General features: G+C 37.6%; 1 protein-coding gene across 3 annotated transcripts in view; it reads left to right on the top strand.

Annotated features, from left to right (window-relative positions):
• The window catches only part of KIF16B (kinesin family member 16B), a 252,717-nt gene that overhangs the window by 198,693 nt on the left and 41,271 nt on the right, over positions 1-12,753 (top strand). For 2 of the 3 annotated variants that reach the window (XM_084887623.1, XM_084887624.1), the window contains one exon: positions 6,473-6,562. The exons of the other annotated variant lie outside the window; for it this stretch is intronic. In XM_084887623.1, the coding sequence (XP_084743749.1) occupies positions 6,473-6,562 (90 nt within the window). The remainder of the gene's footprint in view (positions 1-6,472; positions 6,563-12,753) is intronic. 3 annotated transcript variants of the gene reach the window in all.

Consider the following 12,753-nt stretch of genomic DNA (forward strand, 5'->3'; position numbering starts at 1 on the left):
CTGATCTCTTCACTTTTTCGAAGTTGAGGCCATCTTTCAGTTTTGCCTTAGTCATGGTGGCTGTTTCTAAATCCTTTCCTGCTCCCAAAATTTGCTGTTATATTTGTGTGTGTTTTAACTTCTTCTTTTCAATTCTGGCTGAGTCATGGGTACCCTCTACATTGGGGCAGTTGCTAAGGCTTGGGTCAGCCTGGAGCATCTGATGATGGTGGAGAGGCCTGCCAGGAAGCATGAGGAGGAAATGCCCAGAGAACTTGCACTTAGGGAGTTAAAGCAATCAGATCTGCAGCCAGAGAAATTTCTCTTTATTCGGGAGAACAGAAACGAGAGCCATTCCAGTCTATTAGATAAACTGTGCACTAATACATCTTTTAGAAATACTCCCAACGTGATGATGTAATACAAATGTTCAGAAGGATTTGTGTGTTGGCATCTGAACGTCTGCTTGTTAGTAACTTGATAGATCATCTCCCCGCTGTGTTTTAGCGTAGCTGAGATAAATGAAGTGTTGCATATGGTGTGGTCCATTTAGATTCAAATATTCCATTTGTGTATTATTTTTAAACATAAATAACAAGTGAAAGAAATAGCGTTGGGATTTGAAGAATCGTATTTTATCCTTTTTTTTAGGCACCCCTCCCATCTCTTTGAGAACTTTGTCTTTTACTGAAAAAAGTTACCGTAAGAAAACACACACACATTTATTTTCCCCGTGTTCACACAAAGCAACAAATCTTTTCTATCACTTTTTATTGGGCAGTGTGTTTACCTTCACAAAGTAATTGCTGCACGTCTGAGAAATGATGAAGAAGAAAAGAAATCGAATCACAAGCACAGGAGAAAAGCAGTCATTACCTTGTGGCCATGCCTTGAATTTCCACTTCATTTTATTTTCTTCAATAAGAATGTGTTAATATTTTTTCTTAATTTCAGAATTTGGGGAGTTTTACATCTAATTCTAGAATAAATTTCTCTCAAAATAAGTCATTAAATGGGTTAAACTCCCCTTCTTGCAATTGTTGCCCATGGATACCCTTGCCTTTATCTAGTGTAGGGGTGTCGAACTCAATCAGAGAAGGGGCCAAAATCTAAAATGCAGCCTAAATCGGGGGCCGAATGGTTTACTGAACAGTCATAAACCGACAATGTCATAAACTGACAGCGGAGTGCAGTGATGACAGCGTGGTGCGGGCCACATTGCAAGGCCTGGCGGGCTGGATTTGGCCCGCGGGCCATGTGTTTGACACATGTGATCTAGTGCATCATAGAAGACCTTTCTTTAGGAGCCAAGAGCTGCCATGTTTGAGTACCCAAACACTGCTGGTTGCTTCACATTTTTTTAGTTCATCTGTGGGTTAGGTATCTTAGGTATCGTGAGTCCATTTTACAGATGGGGGGAAAAATGAGGCCTGGAGGAGTTGCTTAATTTAGCCAAAGCCACATAACTTATTAATGATTGGGCTGAGTTAGGATCAATGTCTGTCTCCATCCAGATCTTTATATTATTTCATTCTCCATTGGTGACCGGTAGAGAGTGCATTCTGTGCATTGCCTCTCAATATTTGGATAATTTGAAGGAAAATTGTCCAGGCTGTCATTCTCATAATTTTCCACAGTTTCAAAATAGAATAATTCCCCTTATTCTTCACCTGCTTCACAGAGGTGTTACGGGAAGGGAGAAGTACTTATTAGTAATGATCTTGGATTTGAAAGGCATCCATTGTATCAGAATCTTAGGGTTTTTGGGCATTCTTTCAGATTTATCTTTAGACTTCAAAATAAAGTAAATATACTCACATAAATGACATCCCTGTTTTGAAGGTGCTGAAGTTGAAGCATAAAGCAGCCGTTACTCTTATTGTAGAAGGCTGAGATTTTGGTCAGCCAGAAAACGCTGTTTGATTTGCATCACTTCCTGGTTTGGGGCTCAGTATCAACCACGGCGCTCCTTTCTTTATGACACACCAGCTTTAGACCAGGTTCAGAAGCCCAAGGCCAAGGGCACTCTCTGTGCTTGTTGATGATACATCTGCTCAGATGGATCTATGGACAGTTTCCTGGATAATAAAGCTGAATAATCTTCCACCTGCACGCATCTCCTATTTTCAGGAATCTTCATTCTTCAAACTCCATACACCTCCTCTCCATGATACCAACAGGCAGGGGCAGATCTGGCATTGAAGCTTAGACTCCCTGCTCCTTGCACAGTGCACTGGCTGTAAGATCATGCCTCTCCTGCAGGCACCCCTATTCCCTCAGGTGCCCCTGAGACGGAATTTGTGGAGTTAGTGGAGCTTTGGTTCGTGGAGCCCACTGCAGTGGAATCGGGATGTCTGCTTGGCTCAGGAACTCCTTATGCAGTTTTTGGATGGGATTCAGTGGCAGCTGTTCCTTGAGTGAGAGAATAGTACCCCTAGATGGTCACTGACACAGTCTCTGTTCCTCTGTGACCACTTGGCTACAGTCCTCAGCACTCTTTTGGATTTCCTCAAAGGAAAAATATGTAAACGTTCTTGAACATTCTCTAGAGGAACTATAGAAGGAGGTACATTGCACATAATAGCAAATAATGAAGGTACCCCATTAGGAAATTATGTTCTTCCTCTCCTCCTTTCTAGATATCATTTGGGATCACCTCTTGCTAAGTGGAGGAATTTAGCTCCAGCTTATGTCCTTGGCTTTTATCAGCAAGTTGCATACCCAAAGGACCTTTACACTCACTATTTATTTAAAAAGTGAAAATACTAATGCCAAAAGAAATATGTACTCTTTGTTTATTGTAGCATTATTTACAATAGCCAAGATTTGAAAACACCCTTGGTGTGCATAGATAGGTGAATGGATAAAGATGTGGTACATATATTCAGTGGGCTATTATTCAACCCTAAAAGGAATGAAATCTTGCTATTTGTGACAACAGGAATGACCTAAAAGATGTTATGCTAAGTGAAATAAGTCAAACACAGAAAGACATATATGATTTTACTTACATGTGCTATCTAAGAAAACTAATGAGCAAAATATAAATAGACTCATAGATAGAGATAAGACTGATGGTTACCAGAAGGGAAAGGGATGGAGAGATGGCAAAAAAGATTAAGGAGATTAAGAGGTGCAGACTTCCAGTTATAAAATAAATCACAGGGATATAATATACAGCATAGGAAATATAGACAATAGTATTGGAATATCTTTGTGCGGTGACAAATGGTTATTAGACTTAATATGGTGATCACTTCATAATGTTAAATTCACAATGTCAAATCACTATGAAACTAATATATTGTAGTTCAACAATTATTTAAAATTAATTAGTTGAAAAAACTAAGGACCTTGACACTTAAAAACAAAAGGATCTTAATAGGGGCTCCCACTTAAGGCAATTTAGAGGCCACCTTTTGTTTCTGGCTATGATTTTAAGGAGTCTTAAAACCTATAACATTTAACACAACATTTCTTCTCAAACAACAGAAAAGAAATTGGGTAAATGACATTTTTTCTTTCTTTGTTTTACAATGATTTAACCTCTCCCCTAATGCCTACATTTTAAAAACTTTAAACAGTTACTGGTAAGTCAGGGAAGGACTAAAATACAGGTCACTCTACTGACCACATTTCAGAATAGAAAACAAATTGAAGAAATATTTATTGAAAAAAGAAATCTAGGCCCCATTGTCTCCATTATTTGTTTAGTGTTTGTGTGTGTGTGTGTGTGTGTGTGTGTGTCTGCGTGTCTTCTAAATTACCAGTGTTGTCTATCCCCAGAAAGATTTAGTGATCTCAGAGGTTAACCAGGAGTAATTGAATGGCAGTCTGTGGTATCTATGGAATCATTGTAATTAGTGGGATGTTGGCTTCTACTACTTCTGGTGTAGTTCTCTTTGCAACAGTTGTCTGAAGAAATTTTAAGTTAGTATAATGCATTAATAAATGATACTAGACAGATTTAAACATTTGGAAAATACTTCATATATTCTCAAATATGTTCAGAGTTATGTTGCTTATAATATTATATTTTGCAAAACTCTGAAAAAACTTTATTATATACTAGGTTGATATTAGACCACTTCCTCCAAACTTGCTGAATACAAGGAAATTTAGCCCATTTGAATGTTGCCCTGGTTGGGTGGCTTAGTTGGTTGGAGCATCATCCCATACAGCAAGAGGTTGCGGGTTCGATACCTGGTCAGGTCACCAGTCTGGGCATGTATGGGAGGCAACTGATCAGTTTCTCTCTCCTTCTCTATCTAAAACCTCAATTAAAAGATATCCTCTGGTGAGGATTAAAAAAATTTTTTTACTAAACATTGTTGAAAGAAACTCTGTAAGTAACTGTTTTATACAAGTTCTTTGTATAAAAAACTTTTATTTTCTCCTTACACAGATATACACTGCAGATATATAATGAGGACATCTTAAAATTGACAATCCTTAAACCAGTAAAATATGTGTGTAACATAAATTTGTGAACAGTACTCAATGTAGAATTGTTTATAAGTAAATGCAGTTCATCTTGTGGCTATGTTTATGGTATTTAAGTTGTACTTGATCATTTTATGGCCTAGAAAAGATGGGTTTGTATCAGCAGAACCATTCAGCGAGAGAGAAGTAATGAATTTGCTCTGCAGTGATATGTAGTAATGATGCCCTACAGTCTTAACATCGAAGAAAATAATTAAGTGCTTTGATCTGATTTATTTGTCATACTGATCTTCTGTCTCTGCTCTCTGCACCAACCCATATACTATGCCCAACTTTAATTTGGAGCAAAATAGGACTTTAATATATAGTTTTCTTTTATGTATAGTTTTTCCAAACCTCATATGCACCATTTCTCCAGCTCTAGGTGTGAAGGTGTCTCCATTATGGACAAGAGCTTTGAACATGTCCCGTGGAGAGATGACACCTGTGATTGTCTTATCTCCCCTCCCCCCATTTCTGCCATGACCACTGATGATCTTCATTCTTCATCATCATTGTCTTCATAAATTTACATATTGATAGACAAATGGGGGGGGGGGATTGAAATGTTCTCTTTATAAAGTAGGGAGTATGACCCTTTGTCATCCTTGTATTTAAGCTGAACTCAGGTGAAAATCTTATGAGTGGAAATGTTGGAAATCTGTAGACTTGTGTTACAAATAACATTGAAAATGTACCATATTCTCAGTGCAGTTTTTTAAAAATCATACTATCGTGCCATTAATTCAAATAATCTGATCCAGGTGAACCTCCTAGAAAGATTGCAGCAGGCCTTGTGCTCCACTCTGAGTGGCCTGGGCCAAATCTGGAACCTTTACCTGATGTGTGAAAATCAAAATCATCTTGACTGTCTCTCAGCAAATTACTGACATGTAGTGTAGTGCCCAGCACATAGTGGTTGCTCAGTAAATGTCTATCTCTACAACGAGAGTCCTCTCACCTCCACCTTAATTAGTATCAAAGGTTCATTCACTTAAAAGGCTTAAAATCGTGTAGGGTGGGGAGATATTTATATAAGTAGTATCAGTTATATACTGAAATGGCAGTGATGGTGAAGGAGGGATGCTTGTTCTACTATGGGCATGCATGTGGGCAAGAGGGGATGGGGATGGCTTCAGCATCTGTCTGGCTTGGTGGTAGGTAATGAAATACAGTGAGATAGAGTGTTCTAGATATTCTCCAGCAAGACTGTCAGGTTTGATTTTAGACACTTTGAACTTGAGGGTCCTGTGTGACTTCTAAAGAAAGATGTCTCCAGGTTGGGTACTGGGTCTGCAGCTCGGAAGAAAGGTGGGAACTGAGATAGGAATCAGCCTGTGCTTTATGCTGTGTGATTCCTAAGGCTGGCAGTGCCTACCAGCTTCTTGTCACCGTGACCTCAGGATGTGCGCTGATGTGCACCAGAGTTCCACCTACTCAGCTCATCAACAGGAACTGTGGGATAAAGGCCAGGCTGAGAATCCTTCTTCTGAGATAAAGCACAATATATTTTTGAGTTTTTATATTAACAATCAATGAGAGACAGAAAGTTTTTTTTCTCCTCTTTGTACTCTTCTCTTTCTCCTTCCTCTTCCTCTTCCTTTTTTTTCCTGCTCTTTCTTCTCTCACTTTCCCCCCTTGCTGTCCACTATGGTGGCTGGTGACCTGCAGCAACTTTTTGTATGGACTGGTTACAGGAGAGAAAGGTCACCCATGGGTTTTCCTTCTACAACCCAAGGGGAGAGTTAGGGGATACTTTTCATAAGTTAACTGCCCCTCACTTTACATAGTCACATGCTGCTTCTAACCAGATTTGGAAACCAGAGATGCATGCTTAAGTAGAGAGCAGATATTATTTATGTCTTATTTATGCAGTTAGATTAATGTTTTAAATTCTGGAGAAATTTGACATTCTAATCACTGTTAGTTAATTTTTTAATTATTTGAAACAACTTTTAGTGACTTTTCCCTCTAATTAATACTGATTTATTTTTATTTTTGTGGTTAATAGATTACTGTCCTTGATGAGACATGGACTGTATTCAGACGTTATAGTCGTTTCCGAGAAATGCATAAAACATTGAAGTTAAAGTATGCAGAGGTAAGGTGTGAAATAACTATCTCAATTAAGAACATTGGTTTTATAGAGCGAATGAGTTGATTGCATTGTCAATGCACTCCGCCTTTAGACATTAGCTCATTAAGTGTCATCAGGTTTTATTTCAATTACTCATCTGTCAATATATCTTTTTACTTTTTCTCCTTTGTTTCATTTCTATTTTACACAGTTTAAACATTTTCTGAATATGAGATTTTGAAAGTGACAGTAAAGCGACAGTAAAGGAATTTTTTCACAAATTTAAAATAAATATTTTAATTAGTTTATAACTTCTCAACTGTGAGTGACACCTATTAAACTGAAATAATAATAAATTCCTTGGTATAGATTTACCCCTTATTCCCCTCTTAAAAAGGCTATATGAATGCTTAGACTTCTTAATGAGAAGTAAAGTCATAACAGTTAATTTGCCATCAGACAGGGAAGGGAGATAAATGGTAAATATGGCATGCGTAAGACCAGCTATTCAGTGTGATACATTGGTGATTTTTTTTTAACAAAGATTAGTTTTCAAAATACTTTTAAACAAAAAAATGCTAAAATTAATACATATCTTCTAAATGAATGTATTATTATTATTTTACTTCAACTAAAGAAAACTTATAAGCATAGCTCTTTGGTAATTTGGAGTTAAAATGACTGCAAATCAATCAACAGACACTGCCTAATTAGGATGTTTTCCCTAAGTATTTCCTTATCTTTTCCATGTCTTCCACTCTTTCTTATCTGATACACTATATAAAGAGAACTACTTTTTGTAAGTAAAGTGATTCCTTGATGTGTAGAAAATATTGAGTCCTGGTAAGTTTAAGCTATATCTGAATTAATCATAATAGTATTCTGTTTAAAATTGAAGAAATGCCTTGCCAATGTGGCTCAGTTGGTGGAGTGACTTCTCCTTCACCAAAAGGTTGCTGGTTGGATTCCCAGTCAGGGCACATGCTCAGGTTTCAGGCTCCATCCCCGGTACGGGGCGTGCAGGAGCCAATTGCTGTTTCTCATTGCTGTTTCTCTCTATTCCTCACTCTAAAGTCAATAAAAACACATTTTTAAAATTTAATTTAAACTTAATATTGAAGAATACAATTATAGTTTACAAAAATTTAAAATTTAATTTAAACTTAATATTGAAGAATACAATTATAGTTTACAAAAATTTAAAATTTAATATAAACCTAATATTGAAGAATACAAGCTATGAATTATAGTTGTGTTTCCAAGAAGCTTTAGTTCCAGAAGTAACTGCTTCAAAGTCACGTTGTTAAGTTTATTTCTGCAATTTTCTCTTCATGTCCCAAGTTTATATTGACAATAAAAAGTGAGAGTATTGTGTACATATTAAATGTACAGATCAACTTGTTTTTAAAGTGAGTTTTGCAGTTCCTTAACTACTTGGTTATAAGCTACTACCCCAGTACTTTAATAGTGTACAAATAGTCATATCAATATCCAAAGTTCCCAAACTAATCAATGGGAAGAAATAATTTGCTTAAAACAAAAGTTTACCAGGAATAAATGCACACACATGCACACACTATACATATGTTCTAAATTAGTGATGTATTTCATATCAGTTTTCAGTGCCATACTATGGGACGTATTTTTTTTAGGTCCTAGTAATACTGAAGTAGACAAGAGCAAAAGTGCCTTTTCATATATCTTAAATTCACATGGGGACAGACTTGTCTCATTTCACACAGCTGGTGAGCAGAAGCTAGTATAGAATTCCAGGAAGTTTTACTCTATTTTTTTATTTCTGAACAAGTAATAATATAATAAAAATAACAATGAGGGGGAAATATCTAAAACTGCAGTAGCATCTAACTCTAGATCTAGATAAATCTTATTTCAATGAGACAATAACAGGGACCACTTAACATTTTCAAGGTGAAGTTTATATATCATGTTGAATATCAGTTATATATTTTTTCTGTAGTGTTGATTTCTCTTCTGTATAGCCTGACTTCACATAGCTTACTAGCTAGCATTTATTGGCAATTGAGATCAGTAATTTGTTTATTAGGTATTTGTCAGTTATGATTGCCCTTATTTTTAGCAGTTTCTTCTGAATTCTAAATAGGTTTACCTTTAGTTTTGAATTAATTTGTCTTCTTCTTGGTATACTGACATGTATTGGGCAAAATAATCAGTCCTCTGTCTTTCCCCACCCCCCTCTGTTCTCCTTCATTGACTTTGTATGGAATCTTAATCATATTAATCCCTGTGTTTTCAAATTCCACATCTATAAAATGACAATTCCACAGCTAGTTTGTAAACATTTTGAGAGACTCAGATAAAGTATGTTATTGAAAGCACTGTGAAGCAGTACACAGCATCTGCTAAAGAGCATGTCTGAAATTTTCCCAAGCAAATTGTTTCCACACTACTCTTTATCTATACAGAAACTATTGTTTTACTCTGTTAAAATCAGTGTAATCCTTTTAAATACCAGTAAGGTAGGTGCTCAGGGACAAAGCTCCACTAAGTGTCCTCTTCTCTCAATGGAAGAGGCAGAGTTTACTATTCATGTTTAGTGTCTGTGAAGTCCACATCATAGAGTCCACCAAGCCAAAAACAAGGCTCTTCAAGAAGCTAAAAACAAACACTTTTAAAACCACATTCTCTTCAACCGCCAGAATGCAGTGAAGACCTAGTGTTATCTCCTCCTCCTCCTCTTTTGAGTTAGTGTCTAGTAGGCTCTGATATATTTAGTAAAGCAGGAGGACATGGGGCTGGAAGACCAGGGGGTTCTTGAGAGGTTCAGCAATGCCAGCCTCTGTGTGGCTTTTAGAGGACTTTGCTTTGGTAATTTTAACAAGGAGTCCTCCCTCGAGAGCCAGAGCCTAATAGGCTCCTTTCCTCTCTGGGACACATGTCCCAGTGAAAGCAGAGGAGCCCTGGAATCCATCCTTGAGGACCCTTTTTGTAATCACGGCTGAGAGTGATTCTGAAGCAGGTTTGTTGTGTTGGGGCCTACAGTCAAAAAGATGAACCATGAAAATGGGATATTTTATGTATTCAAATATACAAGCAAAATAAATGCTAAGGGAGCTTATAATGTCTCTGTGTGGTGAAAGCATACGTTAGTGGAGCAGGCCATCTTGCCTATCTGTATCATAACTTAGTTATGGTGTCATTAGAGTCTCTGAGTTTCAAATAGGATCAGCCTCCATCCGTCCATCCCTAGGGGGCTTCTTCCTGCAGAACTGAGGGGAGAATATTTTCAAAGCCTTCCAGTGAAACATGAAATATGGCTGTGTAAGAGCAACTCTCCTCTCTCCCACCTGGCATGTCTGGGTGCCCAGTAAATATCAGTGAGACTGAAGGAAATGATTAGGGAAGAGGTTATTTAATTTGTATATGAGACCTTCAGATTGTGCTGATAGAACCATTTCTCATCTTCTTTATTTTCCAAGTAATTTCCCCAAAGCAGCACCAGAAAAGAAACTGGCCAGTGGCCTTGTGTTTGTCTAGGACAGGTATATGCCATCCATCACTGGAATGCGTTTGAAACAGTTCTGTAAACAGCATTCCAAATTTAATATAAAAATTGCAAATCTACTCACCACCCAAATTATAATGCTACCAACCATAGCCACAGGGAACATCCAGTAAGCCTTAGATAAATCCAGCTGCATCAAGCCCTTGGCCTGCTTGAATTTTTAAATAGCAAACAACTATGTAGGCAAAACTAGGTTGCCGCCAGCTTCCCAACCTGGTTCATTATCAGAGGCCAGGCTACCTCACTGATTTGTGTCACACCGTTCTCTCCACTTAATAGATATGCAGTATTTAAATCACTGTTTCTAAGGGTGGGTGGCAGCTCAAAATGCATTGGAATTAGCTGGAAAGCTTTACCAAGATATGTGGACCCAGGCCCTAAACTAGGAAATCCTGATTTAGCCCAGCTGATGTGGGGCCTAAGAGGGTGGAGAAAAGCATCTTCAAAATGATGCTCTCTGGGCCACTGGTGAAGACACTGCCTATCATTTGCATCCACCCTGGGGGCATCAGATAATTTTTCATTATTATGCATCACCAAGCCTACAGGTGAATTCCAGTGACAAATAATCTTGTCGGAATTAATGACAGGCTAATTTAAACCTAGACAATGGAAACACTTTGATCATCTCTTCGATCACCAAAGACTGTGGAATAGACTATATCAGACTTTCCTCTGCAGCCAGCAAGGAAACTTTAATAGCAGTAGTCTGGAACCATTGGCACAATATAAAACATAAGTACTTAAAGATGGGCAGTCCGGTTTTTCCTTTTAGATGTAAGATATTGTATAAACAGAGAGAGTTTTATTCAGTTACACCAAGACTTGGGGCATATACAAGCTTCATGTCTCCAGATTCCTTTCCAGGACTTCATTCAGGAAAGGGAAGTCCTCAGAGTGCTCCAAATGAGACCAAAGAGGAGGAAATATCCCCTATAACTACCTGCTGAATAATGAGAGCATGGATGGTAACTAGAAATGGGGTTCCTTTTTTTTGAATATTATGACAATGACAGGTTCCTGTGATATCTCCGTCTCTGAGACACTTAACATCATAGTAAGAGATGGAAATACAAGCATTTGAATTAGCTCAATTGCATTTATTCTTTAAACATGCAACGCTAATTCTCACAGATCTGAAATGTCACTTTCAAATATTGCTGTGACATATATGAAAATCCTGTAATCTGTCTTCCCTGGCTCATGCCTAAATAAAATCGACACTGGTTTTGGGAGGAGGGAGATTTTATGTGGAGACCTGGCAACCATTATACTGAGTATAATGAAGGCAGTGCAGCCCTAACTGCATTTCCAGCTGTGATTTTATACCTAGGATGACTCCAAGGTCTAGCACTTCAGTGGCAACAGGACAACAGCTTCCATTGGTCGTGTGTCCTTGTTATAATTGCTGGATGCTCCACGTGGAACACCAGCAAAGATTTCCACATTGCCCCTTCATTCAGCAGACACTATTTAACGAGAGTCTGGTGTGTGCCAAACTCTGGGCTAGGCACACAGCAGATGTTCATAAATATTGTGTAGCATGCTCAAGCTACCATATCAGAGGTATACAGGTAGCTCGTTGCTCCTTTAATAATCCATCAAGGTTTTGCTGAAGAGTTGCTGCCTCATGCCTCTAACAAATCATACTTGGAGGCGAATTGCTTATTTGTTTGTGAGTGTATTTCTCAGTGACAGCTGTTCTTATAAGGCCTTGGGAGCTGCTATTAATTTTGAGGAGTTAGAAATGCTTCCATCTAGTCAGCTGTGAGAATTATGGCAGCCCTTTGATGAGTTTTTATTATTTGCATTTCTCAAAAGCTGGAGTGGCTGAAATTTACAGCCACAGACCTGCACGGCGGGAATGTTTCAGAAGTTGCCAATTACCCTGTAGGTGCATCTACTTGGAAAAGACAGGTTAGAGCGGCTTTGACCAATTAGAGTACCATATAGGGTTTTTCTTTCCAATCTTTAAAAACTGGGTACTAGTTAGGTATTCAAGAATTACATAAGTAAAGCAAATGCCTAGTAAATGAGGAATGACAATAAAGTTCACTTGTATCAGGTGATTACAGAAGTCATGTTTTTATTAGTAAGGGTTCCATACTTTATTAGTTCTCAGTTTTCTTTCAGTGATTTATAATCCAGTCTTAGTTGTTTAATTGTTATAAAATCATAAATAATAGGCAAAACTTTTTATTGCTCACTTTAATTTCTTTTTTATTTAAGGGCTGTTGTTATTTATATCCAAAGGAATAACAGTGCCATTTATCCAAATCTGTGCTGTATATTGCCTCTGAGACCACCTGGACTTACTGTTGGGTCTGTCTAACCTAAAAAGTGAAGTTGGCCAAGCAAGAAAGGCTGCTAATAGGAGCCACTATCTAATACAGTTAGTTTATCTTCTTGATGGAAGCAGACTGGCTGACCTATCTTATAATGCAATCAACTTTGAATTTAAAGTGTGATGGTTCTTAAAAGATAATTTGGCTGCATCAGTTCACTGAAAATCATGAAGGGAAAAACCAACTTATAGATAGAAATTTCACATTGAGATCATTAAGATCATTAAGAAATATTGCAAAGCAGCAGAGATTGCTGACTGTATTTCTAATATGCATAAAGCTAGCTAACTTGATGGATGAATGGATGGATACTCAATACTTTCATT

This window comes from Pipistrellus hanaki (genome assembly GCF_964339955.1).
Source record: "Pipistrellus hanaki genome assembly, chromosome: 6".
NCBI classification, from domain to species: domain Eukaryota; kingdom Metazoa; phylum Chordata; class Mammalia; order Chiroptera; family Vespertilionidae; genus Pipistrellus; species Pipistrellus hanaki.